General features: G+C 41.9%; 2 protein-coding genes across 4 annotated transcripts; both read right to left on the minus strand.

The window, feature by feature from the left end:
- Positions 1–114: 114 nt before the first annotated feature.
- leng1 (leukocyte receptor cluster (LRC) member 1) lies at positions 115–5,940 on the minus strand. Its single transcript, XM_035403153.1, has 4 exons — positions 5,632–5,940; positions 4,865–5,041; positions 2,142–2,440; positions 115–817 (listed from the first exon to the last, which is right to left on the minus strand). Exons 1-4 carry the CDS (start codon positions 5,761–5,763, stop codon positions 613–615), a joined length of 813 nt encoding a protein of 270 aa, XP_035259044.1. The 5' UTR covers positions 5,764–5,940; the 3' UTR covers positions 115–612.
- Positions 5,941–6,910: 970 nt separating this feature from the next.
- On the minus strand, positions 6,911–17,481 carry tmc4 (transmembrane channel-like 4). 3 transcript variants are annotated; one of them, XR_004766837.1, is made up of 17 exons: positions 16,970–17,481; positions 16,246–16,417; positions 15,703–15,851; positions 14,970–15,131; positions 13,897–13,982; positions 13,546–13,691; positions 13,211–13,358; positions 12,870–13,028; positions 12,202–12,356; positions 11,349–11,472; positions 10,709–10,806; positions 10,413–10,596; positions 9,536–9,666; positions 9,136–9,291; positions 8,609–8,687; positions 7,985–8,120; positions 6,911–7,894 (listed from the first exon to the last, which is right to left on the minus strand). XR_004766837.1 is itself a non-coding variant. In XM_035432631.1 (17 exons), exons 3-17 carry the CDS (start codon positions 16,266–16,268, stop codon positions 8,040–8,042), a joined length of 1,881 nt encoding a protein of 626 aa, XP_035288522.1. In that variant the 5' UTR covers positions 16,269–16,417; positions 16,624–16,681; positions 16,970–17,478; the 3' UTR covers positions 6,911–8,039. The 3 variants fall into 3 exon arrangements, 2 of the variants coding, with proteins under 2 accessions (XP_035288522.1, XP_035288511.1); XM_035432631.1 differs by adding an exon at positions 16,624–16,681 and having other exon boundaries at positions 6,911–8,120; positions 16,970–17,478; XM_035432620.1 differs by having other exon boundaries at positions 6,911–8,120; positions 16,970–17,480.
- Between the last annotated feature and the right edge of the window lie 333 nt (positions 17,482–17,814).

Genomic DNA, 17,814 nt, shown 5'->3' on the forward strand with positions numbered 1-17,814 from the left:
CCCTAATACCCAAACATTGAATTAAGGGTGTTTTTAATTTAAGGAGCACCGTTCATTGAACATTCACATTTCAAATCACATGAGTATGCGTGAAAACATGAGCAAATACAAAAATACATTTTAAAGCATTTTACTCAGTGAATGACATTACAAGGAAAGTCTTGTGTTGACACATGCTGTCGCCATCTATTCTGGGTCATCTTTTGTTTACTGTATACTATTGCATCGTACAAAGTAGACTTGCACACTGCTAACTGCATCCGAAATATTCACATTTTCACCAGAATATAAGGAACATAAATACAAGGTAAATTGGTGATCTAATCATCCTTACAATGCTACAATTGGTCAATCGATGGGCACATGGCCACATGTACCATGTGGTGAAGTTCCGTGGACTGCTTAATACACTCTCACTGTCCAAAAACAAACATGGTTCACCCTCTGACCTTGCAACATGCTATGAATACAGATGCACAGGAAAACACACACAAAATGAGCAGATCATGAGTCCATATCAACGCTAAATTAAAATGTAAAACCTCCAAAATTCACCCACGTTTCAAAACAGGAGTCATATTAACTGTCCAAAAGCAGCAGGTGTCTCCCATTTCACAAGCCATATTGATCCCGCTCTCTTCGCTGTCTTTTACGAGCCAGTTCCGGAAAATAGGCGCTGTTGTAAGGTCTGTCTCTCTCCTCCACTTCCCTCTGCTGATCCTTCCCTTTCCCGCTCTTTTGGTCCAACAGGGCCTGGGCTCTCCTCCTCTCAGCTGCTTCTCTTTCCAGTCGTTCAGCACGCAACCTTTCCATTGAGCTGACAACAAAAAAAGGGGGGGGGGGGGGGCAAAAAGTATTTAATATTAAGGTTCATTGGCTTGTTGGATCAAAGGAAATAAACTTCAAGTGTTTCACATTTCTACCAATAGCAACAATTTCTATTTTTTTAAGCTGCAGCCCCACACACTGAATTCTGGACCACATCTCACGGTATCTTGCAGGAACAATGTTGTAGAACATTGCTTTGGATGAATGCTACATTGATACGCTGTGTAAAATATAATTTAAAAAATGATTAGCAAGGTTTATTCCATTCAATGAGTCAGTGGATAGACATTCAGCTAAAATACTGAGAGAATCTTTGCAGTTACCTCTCTAAACTGATGCTAAACTGCAGTGTGTGCTCGCCATAAACTGGGCTAATATCATACTGTGCTGCAGACTTCTGGAACTCTGTCCCCTCAGATATACTCCTCTTGTTCAACATCAATAGAATTACATAAAGGCCTGCTGACTAGACTTTTTACTTGCTTGTGTTTAGCGAGCCAGCTAGCAAACCTTAGCCGTGACTGATCTGAGCTATAACATAACACATAGCTACTATAAGGTACATGGCTACTCCACACAAAAGTAGTTTGAAGGCAAAAAAAAATGAAAATAAATTGTTACTTGAACACAGGTAAAACACATTGATCTGCACATCCTATACCCCGGTATCATTTAAGTGCATTTAAGGCGATGCTCATAAATGTAGTTTTGATATGAATTACTCATAATAGTGGGGACACCAATGTATAAAACTTTTATACATCAGAGTCCCCACGGCCCCTTTACCCCTGAAAGCTTGCTATGTCATAGATTGAATCGAGGATTCAATCCAAAGTCAGTTTTGGGGGTTTATCCCTTGCGTTTAATGCATTGGGGAAGGGATGCGCTACTCTTAAGTATCTACTCATGACCTCCTTTCCACTTGAGTCATGCACAAGGAAAGAGACCAGCAAGCTATGCTAACCATTTCAAAACCTCTGACAAGCTGACCTAAAATGGCATCGGGGTAATTTGAGAGCGAGTAATTTAAAATGACTTCCATAAAGAAAGCAAAGTGTTTGTCAATTTAGGCCGTTCCAGCCCGTGTCCCACCACATCTTCTCTGCATGTTCCCAAGGCAGCAACTGACAGTTGCATACCCACGGCATGTCAAATTACACTGTACGCATCTTAAATTAACTGTTGAAATACGAAAACGATAAAACAAAAAAAAGATACAACCCATAGAGAACCCATTGAACAGATTTCTGGCTGATGCTCCACAGGGTATTGGTTTTTACACCCACTGATTTGTGAGGCAGCACACTTCTCACCTTTCCCCGCTCCTCTTCTGCCCTTGCTCCCTCCTTTCCTTCTTCTTACTCTTGTGTTTGTCCTTGATCGCTAATGCTTTCTTCATCTCTCTCATTGGGTCCAGACTGTCCTTGAGTCTCCTGTCCTTCTTCTCCTTCTCTTCTTCGGTCCTCCCCTTGTCTTTGTCTTTTTTCGCTTTGTCCCGTTCATCTTCTTTTTCTTCTTTCTTTGCCCTGTCTTTAAGATACCAGGGAGTAACTTCGGTTCCAGGAGCAGGGCCTAGGGACACCAGCAGGCCTATGGCACGCTCCTGACGCTCCTAATTACAAGATGGGGAGAATGCACAGTTACGATTCTGCCCTGAACCTACTCTTTTCTATCAGACGCAATTTAGTCGAACAGATACTAGATGAACAGGCTTCAAGAATCTACAGTGAAGTCAAAGGGTCTCATTTCACAACCATGTGAATAAACAAACCTTACCCTGAACTGTGTGTACGCATGCAACAATGCAACATTTTTATGTGTGGACTCACTGTGAAATTTGTTTGCACACAAGGTATTTCTTTTAGCAAGCAGTATGACCACATGCCACTGCTCCTTGCACACACAAATTCTGGCTTCTTACAAGGCTGGAGTTCAGTGAAATTTCCTTTTTTGTTTCATAGATGAGGGCCAACAGGCCTCATTTAAAGTAATGTGCACATTTGGCGTATTCTTAAGGACAGATGGTCAATTGTTATTTCCACATACAGTTAACACAAGTAACTCCAACCATTTTAAATAGTGAAAAAAATAGGTTCTGGTCCACTCATGCACAAACACCAGTCTTTGCAAAGAAAACACTGCTCTGAATTCCTGTCCACTATAAGCCATTTGTACAGTTATCCCCATAAGAGCTGGTGACTGTAACCAAACCAAAGTAAGATGTGTCCCAAATAGAATACTTTTCCAAAATGGCCCTGTCTTCAAATATGACATTCTTCTGCTTGTGCCTACATGTTCAGTCAGGGCCAGAGTTAGGTAGGTTAGGGTAAGGTTTCAGAGATTTCATTTACAGCTACTTTCATTCACAAGAAAGATAAGACCCTATTGTCACACTGGAGTAAAATGTGCAAGAAAAAATCAAGTGACCTAGAAAGTCAGACTTGAATATGGAAGAAAACATTACTTTCAATACAGGTTAGTAACCAAGACCAATTCAAGGTCACGGACACTGATGTCACAACCAAATACAAAGTAAAGAATGTGTTTAATCTGCCTCCATATGTCATAACCACACATGCAGATCAAGCTTTCTGATTGAAAGACCACCCTGTTAGACTACGTTTAAAATGCGCAATGGACCACGTTAGCATGTTGCAGCACGCACACATACAGCATACCAAAATGACTGGCTAATCAGCACTACCGTTATAAGCCCTTTTAAAAAGCAATTTAATCCCATTTTTCCTCCAATGGTGGTGCTGCCAGCCCCTGCGGTCCAGCAGCGGAGCAGCGCAGCCATTGGCTACTGAGGAGCGCGCTCAAAAAAGCATCTGCCACTGGCAGACTGCGAGTGCTCGACTGACCAGCGGAGCTGCTCTTGCAAAGAGACGGGAAGCCCTGCCAGCTGAGACCATTGATTCATGAGTCGTACTACAGGCAATTCTGCCCCCTCCCCCTTCCCCCCATGGGGGTCCTGAGCACAGCCAGCGTTGGCACGGTCAGAAGAAGAGACAGATGGCCCATGTCACTGTACCAAGTACTGGTGCTTTAGCTGGCCACTAACAGGGCCAAGAGCAGAAACCTCCTCCAGCTGTCCTTACAGCTGACCTCTGCTTGTCTCCAATCTGGGGGCAGGCTGGTCAGTGCTCCAGTCACTAATGTGAATGGGATTTCTTTGTGACGTTTATGGCTTCTGTGCCAGTTATGGACTGCTTTCTCCTACCTGTCCACGCTTCCTTTGGTAAACCAGACACAATTTGGGGTAAAGGATGTCATAAAATAACATGCTCCCACGGGGGATAACAAAAAAGAAGAAAAAGACATACTGTCTTTTGCTACTCTGCATTCTAGGGGAGCACAGCGAACAGCTTCCTGCACGCAGAGCTGGGCGTGTTTCACCAATGCAGTGCACCTTTAGTCACTGGGCTGTGTCACAATTAATGAAGGATCCGCTCAAAACAAAAGAATGAAACACCAACCGAAAACAGGGAAAGACATTGTTACTGACTCAGAGAGCACAGCTATAAAACCTGTAAAATACAAACACATCCATAAATATGAATGCATAAACAGTAAAAATACATTTAAAATATAGCAAGATCTTTTACATACAGGACTATTTCCCCCCATTTTTATTCAAGTCACAGCTCTGTTCCCCAGACCCACATAATGAAAACTGCAGCACTGTTCCGATACGTTTTCCCATGAGCCAGTGACCTGCATACAGCATGCTGCATTACAAAAGAGAGCCTGCACCAATAGGAGAAGGCGAATACTGCTCACTAATGAAAGTATCCTGAGGGTGCAGGGTGTTCAGGGCCAAAGGTTGGGAGCAACTAACACAATGCACCCAAGAAACCATGGCCGACTTACCCTACTCCCGAGGGTAACTACCAACTTTTCCACACCACTCTGGGCTGCTGGTCACAGCCAGAAGATGACACAGAACAGGCATTTGGGTACTACACGATGAAAGGCTTGTAAAGGAGGCCTAGTAATTAGAATGCAGTTATGAAGGTCACAAATTGTATGTCACCTTCTCATCTTTTTTCTCTTTCAGATACTCCTCGTTCCCTCTCTTCTCCCCAGCCTCCTCCACAGGAAACAGATTCAGGTGCTTCTCTCCTATCGCTGGCGGTTCTTCCTCCTCTGCCTCCAACTCTTGTCCACAATGGGCAGCTTGTGACTTCCGTCTCAAATACGCTGTCCGTGCCTGACATTGAAAACGAGATAGAGACATAGTCATGAGAATTATCTGAAATCAAAAAGGACTTTAACAACTCATTCAATGGGTGAGCCTAATGTAACAAACACCACAGACAAGCTAAGAAGATTCAGAATCTTAAAAACTGACGTTTGTCAGTGGATGATCAGCAGTGGGTTTACGCATGTATATAGAAATCATTACTAAATATATAGCCTACATGCAGTTAAGCAAGTTACAACTTGCTCAGATAATAAAACAAGACACAATTATACAAGATAAATTAAATGATCCATATAACTGACAAGCGTCACAAAAGGGAGCTTAATTGCAGGAAATGTTTGCTTCTCTGATACCTAGGGTAACCATATAAATGAACCTAAATGAATTTACAGTAAATGCATAATAAATATAAAACTTGACAATGAATAATAAAATGCAAACGAATATGTAGGTCATATTGTATTTTCTGTTACTGGCTACTGTGCACGCTTTATGGCATATCTCGAAGTCAATGAACAGCAAAATGATTCATGGTATGTCTCCAGGAGCTTTAATAAAGATAAAACACAATTCTAACAAAATGTTTCCTGGGTTACCTCTTGCTCCGCACGCTCCACCCGGCGCTGAACCTCACGTTCTTCCTCTGCTGCTTGAGCTTCATCCCGACGCACACGGGCAATGTTATCCTTGTTACGAACATGCCAGCTTTTCTTTGGCAAAATATTCATTGTTACAAAGACGCCAAAGTAGTGATAAACTCTTTCGTGGAACTCTGAAACAACCTTCAATTAACCCTAGGGTTAACTGTAACGTAAACTAACAGAATGTTATACAGTCCTACAGCAACATCTCGAAACAAAATTTTGTTTTGATGTTTCACAGAAGAGCTTAGTAGCATATTGACACTAAGCGCTACTCCTACAACCGGAATACTTCCTGTTATATCTTTCAACGTGATTGGCTACAATGGCTACCAGTTATTCAGCTAATAACTCGATTCGCGGAAGCCACAGCCATTCAAAGATCAAAGCCCGCCTATTTATTTCCGGAAACATTAAAGCCACACCAGAGATCGTGAATTATCAAAAAAGATACGTATTCTCAACCCGTTTCAGTGAAGTTCCAGGTGGGGTTAAGAAGTTCCGGTGATATGACGGTTGTAACAGGGAAAATATTTTCAGTCTCGTGTAATGGTATCTTTTAAGAAAGAAATATAAGAATACTATGTAATCCTGTTTCTTCCTCGGTATTTGTGTTTAAATGTTTAAATTCTACCCTTAATGAATATATTTCTAATTTTTGGGATAAATACATAATGTGTCATGTACAGTATTGTTATTTATTTATTTATTTATTTATTTATTTATTTTATCAATGCTGCTTGCAATATTATTGTGCAAAACACACCAGAATAATGAGCATTACAGAAGAGTGTGAGGCAGGGAGGGAGGGGTAATGGAACTTACTCAACTTCTATAATTTAAAAAAAGAATGAGATGTTGGACTTTGGTTCATTTTGCAGTCAATATGATTAAATGAATGGTGTCTGAGACTGAGCTGTAAACAGACAACAGATGGACAGATAACATATCCTCCTAAAGGGGACATGAAACATTGGTCTTTATCTCCAGAACCATATATTCTTCAATGCTAAAACCTACACTACAAGGGACAGTCAATAAAAATTGAAAAATATTTTTTGAAAATATTTCCCTGCAATATGCTTTTGGCATGCAAAACATATTATGTCAAACACCTTTTTCCTGCCGAGTCTCTTTACTTCATGACGGCAAGAGCTGATCAGCATGCTGGTTGGTACCATAAGAATCATACTTACAGGTGGTGAAGAGGAAAATATAAACACAACAGTAAAGGTTTCAGTAAGGATTTAAGTTAAGGATTTAATCCGTTGATACATGATTTTCATGATACAGTTCTGTAGAAAAAAAATTTAACAAATGGCAGCAATTCTTTAAATCTCTTGTACATCTGCAAAAAAAGAAAAATAAAGAAAGATCCCCTGGAATCCCACAGAGTCCTCACAAATAACAAGAAACTCAACCAAACCTGCATTATTTAATCTCTCATCAAGACAGCAGCTCAAATCATAATCCTCACTGAGACCATTATGGCTTAATAATGCATACCCAAAACAAATACATTCAATGTAACATCCAACAATAATAATTTGTCTTGATTTCTCTGGTCTTGTGGTCTTTAAAAGGAGTAGCACTGTTAACAGTAATTCCCATCCACATATATGTAGCTCAAACATAGGCTCCTGACTAATCCTGAACTGACCTAAATAACATAAAAAGCAGAGTTACAGAAAATCACAGATTGGCCAAATGACTTACCAGGAAGAGAAAAATATATTTAAAGGTATTGCATTCTAAATTTAAAATTTAAGCTTTATTTTTCAACCAAGGAACGCTACCTTTTCAGCCGATACTTCTCGCCATATGGTTAAAAAAATAAAATAATAAAATAAAAAACCTATTTAAAAAACTATTTAACTGAAATTATTGTTTTTATTTAAACTGAAATTGTGTGAAAAGATTAAATAAGAGTGAAGCGAGGACCAGATAAATTTAAGGTTCATTTGCCCACTTTAATATTTTTGGAATAAAACAGTTATAGGAAACACACATTTCTGATTATGAAAGTGGGTATAGTTCACATTACTGTCCTTTTTGTGGTTTTGTGAAATGAGAAATTGTCATTGAATCAACCCAGTGAACATTTTTTTGTGGTGAAAGTTTGGTGAAATGGCATTCAGATGAAATCCCAGCAACATTTGGTTGAAGTGAAAATTTTCTACCTGACGTAGCCAGGCTATATCCAGGTAAAACCTGAGGTATATTGGGGTTACTCATGTCTGTTCATGCCAAAACATCTCTCAACCAAGATTTCCACCCCTCTAGATGTTGAGATTCCTGCTTTTGCAGTCATTCCAAATGTGCAACAGTCTCATAGGTTTACATTTTTATGGTAAACAGATCACTCAGAAGTTCTGTTCTCTTCTCTTGGTCACTGAACTTAATTCCTCTATTTGCTTGACCAAGAATTTCTTATCACGTCCTTCCTGTTTCCAAGAGAAATAAAAAAAATCAGAGGAAAGGATTTTTAATTGTGTTTTTTACAGACAACGTGTGTTTAGGATCATATAAAGTAATGAAATGTAAACAGTCTATTTTTATTTTTTTGCCATTGTAGTTGTTATACCAATTCCCCGTGTGTATCACATTCCTGGTCGATGCGCTAACCTCTGTCGGTCTGGGGAGGGTGTAGACTACCACATGCCTCCTCCGATACATGTGGAGTCGCCAGCCGCTTCTTTTCACCTGACAGCAAGGAGTTTCACTGGGAGAGCTTAACACGTGCGGAGGTTCACGCTATCTCCCACAGATCCCCTCCCTGCTGAACAGGCGCCCCGACCAACCAGTAGGAGTCGCTAATGCAACGATCAGGTCTCATACCCTCACCGGCTTCCCACCCGCGAACACTGCCAATCGTGTTCGTAGGAACGTCTGACCAAGCCGGAAGTACCGCCGCCGGGGATTAAAGACTCACCAATTTAAGTTGTGCTCTTAGGAGTGAAACACTCTGTCCGTAGACCGATGCCAGGGCAGCAACATAAGCCAGCACCACACTGTCATGGCCGCCAGAGAGAAGATTCACATGCAAAAAAAAAAAAAACGTATTTAGTCATTGTAAACCAAGGCTGTGACCTTCAGAAGCAGAGATCAGGAAGAATGCAGCCCACAGAGGATCTGTAATCTCAGACTCTCTCATTTGCCTTCTTCTTATAGTTCTATAGATGTTATACTATATCCAGAGAAAAATAAACAAGTCAATCATGAGGAAGTGAAGTGTTTCTTGCGTTACTGACGTTTCTTCCAAAAGACATTCAATCAGGAAACCTCAGTCAAAGTCAGCAGACAACCATATATCAACACGAAGTCAGCATATCTAACAGAATGATAAGGAGAGACGCAATAACAGTCAGACAAATGCACACTGAACCCTATATGCGTTCTGTGTAAATGCACCATGCATGAGTTCCTGACTGAGAGCCAGTGGAAGCCAGTGTCACTCACCAGGACAGCATGAAGAGAGGGACTGAGAAGGCCTGGGAACCTATGAATAGAAGGAACTCGCGGGTGGTGTCAGAGAGTGAGTAAAAGGAGTTGGGGACCACTCTCCACATCGTCGTGAGAGAAAGAAAGGGGCCACAGCTCATTGATGGATGGATACTGCGTGACACAAGATGACAAAACAGCGCCATTATTGTTGTAGGACATTTTACCCGTGAGTCAAAACGAATACACACCTACAAAAAAGCAAACCTAAGTGTCTAAATATCTTTAAAAACATTTAAATAACATTTTTAAAAATTAAGGTATTTCACTCCCAGGTGTTTCTGTGGTCCATGTTGGACATTTACTATAACTGTGACTCAGGCTGAGCAGTAAAGCTGTGCCGGGGGCAGGTACTCACACCGCCACGCTGTATATCAGAGTCAAACAGGCCAGCATCCAGCCGAAGAGGAGCACCAGAAGGAAGAAGAAGTTGGAGCTGGTGGAGCGAAAGGTTCGGTCCGCAGGGCGGCAGTTGTAAAACAGAGTGATCTGACAGAGAGACAGAGAGACGAGCTGTGGGTTTAGTTTGAGGGGTTGCATTATGTCAATCACTTTGATATTTTTAATGCTCATTGTCTAATGCTATGAGAACATTCAACCATAAGAATGCTTGATGACAAGAATAAGCCCTTCGATCAAACTGACCGAGTACCTTTGCCTGCACTGCATCTGAAAATGAGCATTCATAACTACACAGGTCGATGGTATTAAAATGAAAAAATTTATGGTCACTTGATAGTAAACTGTAGTCAGCATTCGATTTTTTTTACACTGTTCTCATTGAACACAATCCTCCAGCCAACAATTGAAAGAAATAATAAATTGCTGAGCTGAGGCCAAGTGTTTAATCTATGAAGGTGTACAGTATCACTTTACCAAGCACAGCCACGGTAGTCCATCCTTATAAAGATGAAAGTACTACAAGACAACTGTATAAACAGGAAGTGCAGCAGCACATTAAGACTTAAGGGCTTGGTGGAATGGGGAGGGGGGGCACTATCACTACAGTATTAAGACCGGTCATTTCAAGTTACAACACAGGAAACCACAATGACGAAGGAAAGTTTAAGATTGAACGATAGAAATAACCCCCATTACCATCTATATCCAATGTAAGATTATGTTCAATGAATTTGAACATTTTTCAGGCGAATATCATTTTTACATAGGAATCAGTGCAGGGTAGAGGATATCAGAGGAGCTGGAGCAAGTACTTTACACCAGAAAAGGTATACCCTTTTGCAGTAGAAGATGATGACGAATTTGACGGTGTTGATGACAGGTAGAAGTGGACAGAACAGGGCACCAACCCACACCACTGTCTGTCCATAGACCAGACCTAAGACGTTCTGAGGAACAACAAATTCCTGGCGCCCCACAAACTTCACCAGCTTACAAGAGCAGTGATCGACCACCATCCTGAGAAAATGGAGGACAAGGAAAAGATTACTACCATCTCATACAGATTCGATATGACTGCACTAAACTCAGACACGCTGAACACAGACAAAATCACTGAAACCTGACCAACCTGCGTGGAAATTCCACAAGTATCATAACAGCAATGACAGTTATGAAGTCAAACATGGCCAGTTTGTACATCTCCTGGCCCACTCTGGTTTCCCAACACTGTGGCAAACAGACAGAGAGAGAGACAGTGTGGCTTTGCATTGCGTTGCGGGTCTGATACAGGGTTAAAAAAAAAAAGGGAATCGGCTCATGTGATTTTGACACAAGAAAAGGAGTAAAATCCATTATACAGCTGACAGTTTCTTGTCTATAGAACATCAAAACTAACTCATCCCCTCCTCTGACATGCACAGACCTCTGGCACGGCTCTAACAAAAGACCAAAGACCAAAAGAATGCAATGACTGAAAGCTTAGCAAATAAATGTGATACATTTTAGAAGTTAATTCAATGTACATTAAAAAAAAATTCAATTTCAAGTAATATATATATATATATATATATAAAATATGAAATAATAGACTTGACTGGACTTCTCCTTTTCTACTGCATGTCTGTGGTTTTAAATGTAAAATAAACAGCATGGTGCAACCCTAGTTGCATCCGCTGAGCGTCTCACTGCTAATCTGATGCACACACACAGATAAGAGCTCAGTACAGGAAAGCAGATGGAGCGCAAGCGCGCTGGTTCGCAGGCAGTACCGGATACAATGTGTGGTTGTATCCGCAGGGCTGACACGTTCCCCTCTCGGCCGTTCTGCAAGTGATCTGGCTCCACAGGGTGAAAAGCAGAACTCCCAGGCTGATCATGCGCAGAAACACGGCCCTGGGAAGAACAGACGTGCAGAGACGCGCGGATTACGCCCAGACGCAGCAAGCGCCAAAACAGCAGCCGTGCCTATCTATCTGCTTCTCGTCTCTATTTCTCATCACCGCCGCAGTTAAAATATGTTCCCGTTTACATAAATGACGGTTGTCGTTTACATAAGCTACAGCTGAACTACGGCTGTGTCCTAGGCTTTCCCCTCCAAGCCTGTGCCTGTCTGTCAACGCTGACACCTCTGCTCCTCGTCTGCAGTTTATATCACTGCCCGCCATGACACTTTGTACTGTAACTTCCACCAATAATCAAACACAATCTTGAGTGACCATCCCCCCTCCCCATCATCTACTCAACTCTACAAATTAGCTTAGAAACTCACCTTTTAAGATGCCTCACGTTCAACTGATAAGTAACATCCTTACATGAACATGGCTCTCTTCACTCTTCCATTCATCTCCCTTTTATCTCTCCCCTCTCTAATCCCACTTACATCCCTCTCATCTATCTTCCCCCATCCCTCCCTCTTTCCATCTCATCTCTCTCTGCATTTCTGTCTCATCGCTCTCAGCTCAAACCCCTCATCTCTCCCATTCTTCTTTTCCTCCTCATCCTCAACCTCATCTCTCTTCTTACCTATTTCATTCCTCTTGCACCCCTCACTTCTCCCATCTCTCACTCCTCTCTCCTCTCCCCCTAATCTCTGGTCCCTCGTTCCCACTGTTTTCCTCTTACCTGAGGAGAGCCAGGATGACGGTGGTGCTGGGGGAGTGTCTCTCCAGCAGGGCTATCTGATCACACAGGAAAGGCACCAGGAAGTTGGCTGCCGTAATGACGATGGAAGGCAAGTACTCCACCACCAGACTCACAAAGTCTGTCCCTTGATACCCCTGAAAGAGACAGATGGACACGGAATGAAACAAAAGGCTAGGCCACACAAACCGAAGACTGCTGATTTTTCAGCTCAGAAACTGCCTGACCACACCAACAGCAGTGGTCTCTAAAATCTTGCATATAAAATCAAATCAACAAGCAAGTGTTTCTTAATTGTTTTACAAGTGTTTGCATGGAAACACTCACGTAATCAAAGAACAAGCCTGCTACGTATTGATATAGCCAGAGATACCATTCCATAGCCCATATAACTCATATTACTTCTCATATCTATTGTTTCTCAAAATGTTTCTTGCAAATTTGGGCCTGAATGTTCCTTATCCTGCTATCAGATAAGAATCTATGATTTTCCCAACTTCAGCTTAAAGCATCTAATGGCAGAAAGCATCTGCAGAACAGCAGCCGAACACATGTTACAGATGACATTTCACACAAGTCTGCATTCCCAATAACTACTACACGTCAGTCACATTTAAGAAACAAGGCTGACAACATGGTTCCTAACTAACCTGGCTGAACTCAGTCGCCAGGAAGATGCCGTAGAAAGACCCGCCGATGAGCGCGAGGACGATGAGGTTGAGGAACGCACGCAGAGAATACAGGCCTACGATCTGAGCCAGGGTCAGGGACGCGGCCTTCAGCTTGATGCGCTCCTCCTCCAGATCCACCTGTGACAGGAGTAACACAGCGTTTGCTCCGCAGACTAAGGCACTGCAGACCCAACAAACACAGTGCGGGACACAAGCACATAACGCTAACGAAATAGCGCTGGCACAGTGAAATGCGAAACGCGCCATAAACTCTAAACATCCACGCGTGTGGTGGCGGCGGCGGCAGCGGTGGGGCACACCTGCAGCTGATAGCGTATGCTGTTCTTCTTCAGTCTGACGGCTCGATCCCCCTGAAGGCCGTAATCCCAGCCCGTGAAGACCAGCGTGCTGTAGCCTCCCACCGCCTTGCCCCCCGTTTTAACCGCAATGCGGACTGCGCTGCCCATCCTGAGACGAAAGGGCAAGAGGGGACCCGGCATTGGTGGAGGTCATCGCCAGGAGCCAAAACGGTGTCCTCTAAAACTCTAAAAATGTCTCTGCACATTAGCACTGCACTGCTCACATGCCTGAAATGAAATGGCCTTCCTGAATTTATGGATTAAGCCTGACGGCACGACGGCACGCAGGGACTCACCGAATGACTATGCAGATCAGGCAGAAGATGAAGTAGAAGCCTGCTGTGAGCAAATACGCGAGGGGAATATTATACGAGAAGTCATTCGTTATCACCTCAGTGTTGTTGTAATAACCATAGAAGAGGTACGAGTATTCCATAAAGCCCTGAAAAGGAAGGAAAATGGGGGAGGGGGGGGGGGGGTGTTTAAAATACCGTTAATATGAATGATCACACGCAAGAGCGCACCCATAATGCACAGCTGCATTAAATGAGAGGAGGTATGCTCGGGTTCAATAGGGAAGACTTGAACAAATAGCAAAGTTAAGGGGTTTGCATGTGCAGTGCGAGTAAAAACAAAGAGTTTCTTACCGTTCCAGTAAGTAAGTCGATGAAATAGGTATAGAAATGAACCAAGCCTTGAGGATTGGGGTCATATGTTGTACATTCCTCCTTACCTAAAAAGAATTATACTTAACAATTATCCAACCTAAAACACGGCCCAGAAATTTAAATTCACAAATGAAGTTTCACATTTTTCCACTACTAGTACAACAAGACTATTTTTCCTCTCAAAGCCTACATATGAAAGAACATTCTTTTTAAAAGTGCATAATGTGCAAGAGCAACTATATATATTTTATTTGTTCCATTGGTAAATCAGTTGCAGTTTATCTGCTGAACTAAAGACACAAAAGGTTGCACTCTTCTGGTGGAGTGTTGCTAAGGTGCTGTGCAGGAGCAATGCAACACTATTCCACTCCACAATCTCACAGGAGATAAGTCAAACACGACCAGATTAGCACATTAGGAGAACTACTTCAATTTAGGTTGAAGTGTATATTGGGGAGGGGTCAGAAATACCCAACCCAATCCAGGGAGCAAAACTGGCCAATGTAGAAGTGGTGTGTGGGTTTGGTCTGTGCCAAAGACAGCAGATTCCTACTTCTAAAGCCGATGGAGATCTATTTTATAAAATATCAAGATTCTATAACGATTTGGTGCCTAAGGGCTTACTGGATGCGAGCGTGGACATTTTATGTGACCATTAATCATCACAACCGCCGCTATTTCGTACGGAATTGTTTGAACTGAAGCCTCTAAAATTTATCAGGAGCCTGAGCTGCTAGTGAATCCAAGGTGTTAGACACATGTAAGGCACCGTCTGAAGTGCGAGACAAGACAGACATAGCACCGCATTCATTAGTCTTTAGCCTATCTCATCTCTGCTTGCTTCAACTTCACATACTGCATAATCCCAGAGAGGGCACATGTTAAAATTCATCTATCATGAATACATTAAAGCTTTGGATTTCACCCTTGTCTCATTTAAATAACATCCCCGTGACTGACTAGCAGACAGGCAGTCTCACAGACAAATTCATTGAAATGCATGAAGCCACGCCTCATCCCTGAGTCATGTAGTCACGCCTGAGTCTTCTTACCAGCACTGATGTTGACTGTATTATTGTTGCCAGAGTTATGGGACTGAAAGACGATACTTGGGACCAGGACAAAAGATGCAATCAACAGGAATGACAGGAAGTTCAGCACCACCAAGAAGCGCAGAAACAGGAAGTAGGACTGGACACCGCCACCAAAGTGTCCTGCCAAAAAAAGACAAAGGCAGCGGAGTAATATTGGCCAAAATCACAAATCAACCAATGACAGTATTTCAGACTGAACTGGGAACCACAAAACCTCAGCAAAGCAGTCAATGGGAACTGTATTTTCTCACTGAAACCCTTTGTATTCAATCAAAATTTGTAAATACTTTCTGCTGAGTCTCAGGAAATAAACCCAACCGTGAACAATAATCCATTTTGTCAAACTTCTTTCACAGGCATAGTTGTAGGCATGTCCCATCACTTATTAACCAGATTAACTCATTAACTCTATCAATCTATGAGACCACAGACAAGCATGTACCTCCTCGGAAATGCACATACCCAGCCTCTATCTCACCTTCACCATACAGTCCACTAGCTGAACTGTGGAGTCCGGAGAATAAACTCCATGGCTGATGGTAGAGTTGCACGATGAGAACCAGTGCTTTAGCTGGATGTGCCACCCAGCAACCCCTTGCGTATTAACTACAACTAGACAGCTCATTGAAGCCTGTCCCCAGGAGACAGAGAGTAGGATCACATTAAGGTCTGAGAGAGAAATCCTCCTCACCCCCTATCTTTTGTAGAACTCGACGCCACAGAGCTACATAGGCTAGGGCGCCTCCAGAACTTTCTCGGAACCTCTTCAGTGTTTTTGACTTCTGCATCTTCCAGGACTGCCAGCGTGACACGGCTGGTATCTTCATCTGCTGCACCTGCCTACGTCCATAGAGGAACATGGAATAGCAATCATGCTGGGGAAAACTATCATAGGGTAAGAGTAAAGCTATGTATACTCTTCAGAAAGAAATTCACAGCTATAATTCCACAGGCAAGCATACAAAACAAAACAGAAGATTGCCTCAACATTCTGTTTCAGCTTCATGAAACTGACATCCTTACATGATTTTTCTTTGTTTTCAGCTACCCTCAAACTATCAAGATTGAATATCTGCAGGATGATGCTGTGGTGTCCATACATCTCTGCTGAAATTACAAAAGTCCTTCCCCCAAAAAAATCAAGGCCCCCTTCAAGGGCCTTCTGTCCAGAACCACTTAATTGAAACTTTTACCTTACAAAGGGCAAATAAAACAGACAGCTAATATGTGTTACCAAATAGATTTTTTGAGTGCCATGGGTAAAGGTAGCTCTTTGAGGTCTTGTCTCTTCTCATCTTCCTTCCGATCTGGGTTCCAGTTAAACTGAGGTGAGCTCTGGTCAGCAACATTAGTGGGTCTTCTCCTCAACCTCAGTGACTCTTGTGGACTAGGGTAACTAGGGTAACCTTAGGGTCAAGAGAGAAGGTTAAACATCAGACATATAGTACTTTCCAAACGTATTCAACCACCTTCATATTTTTGCAAACAAGGCTGTATAAAATGAACAATACAGCGATAATGTAAGCTCAAAATGTAACGTATAATGTCATTTATGTACGAACATAAAAGAACACAAATTTCCCACTTTTGATCATACAATATAGCTCATTACCTGTTTATTTTATGTAGCCTTTTTGGTCATCTTTATCAAGGTGTGATTTTGGAGGGTACTGTATAGGTATAAGCCACTATTTCACACAGTAATCTCAATACTCAAATGAGCACAGAACATTGATTTTTTTAAATTGTCAAAATGCGTTACCTTACCACAGAATTTGTATCATACTAGTCAGATTCACATTTGATAGAATGTCAGACATAAAAGTTTTGACCATATGTACAATAATAAATATGTTTAGGGCACAGTCTAGTATTTCATGGTATAATTACAGGATATGTACTACGTCACAGTAGCACAGACAACAGATCACACATAAGAGTTGTGCTGACCACATTACCTCCCATGGCAGAGCCATGTCTCTGTGATCCATTCCAGTCCATGAGGAAACATGAAAATTGCCCTTAACAGCAAGTCCACAACACGGCACCAGTGCCTTCCGCAGTACCCTGTCGAGAAACCAGTTCTGATACACAACTTTATATTTTGACGCGGGTCATCGCATACGGCAGAAAACTCTCCCTTGCTCTATCGCATTCAATCCGGAAAGCTTTCACCTGAACTTTGTTTCACATGCAAATGACCATTTATTTCCATCGTCTGAAACTTCCTTGTACTTATTAACCCATTCAGAGCATGTATTCAGTGTGCATGTTGGATGACAATCTTGCCTCCTGCAACTCACAATAAGGATTAAGGTATGAAATGTGAACATAAACTCATGAAGTTTCATAATTTGTATTGTAATATAAAAACCCTTTGTAGACCATATCACACTTTGTAGACCATATTTCACTGTGATATGTTAATTTATAAGAAACTATGTAATCAAACTATATATTCCTGCTTCAGTAAGTAATGTCTAGATAATTTCAAATGGTATAATATGACTGGCATAGGAGCATAGTTGCATGGATGAATTTTTAGCATGCAGTGATAATCCTTTCATGAATATGCTTGGTATCAGAGCATGCATGCATGCGTGCTGTCAGACAGGACAAAATTATACCAAAATAAACAAATCAAGTCAGTGAACGCTTGTGTGCGCATATGTCAGTGCAGAACAGAAACAGGTTACTCATTTTAAAGTGAAGAAACCCGTCTAATGAATTAAACCCCTGGTATTTACTGCATGTATATGGTCAGATTCACAGACCCTTTCATTCTCTGTAACTTCAGCTGTAA

Source organism: Anguilla anguilla, chromosome 1 (genome assembly GCF_013347855.1).
Source record: "Anguilla anguilla isolate fAngAng1 chromosome 1, fAngAng1.pri, whole genome shotgun sequence".
Taxonomy (NCBI): Eukaryota; Metazoa; Chordata; class Actinopteri; order Anguilliformes; family Anguillidae; genus Anguilla; species Anguilla anguilla.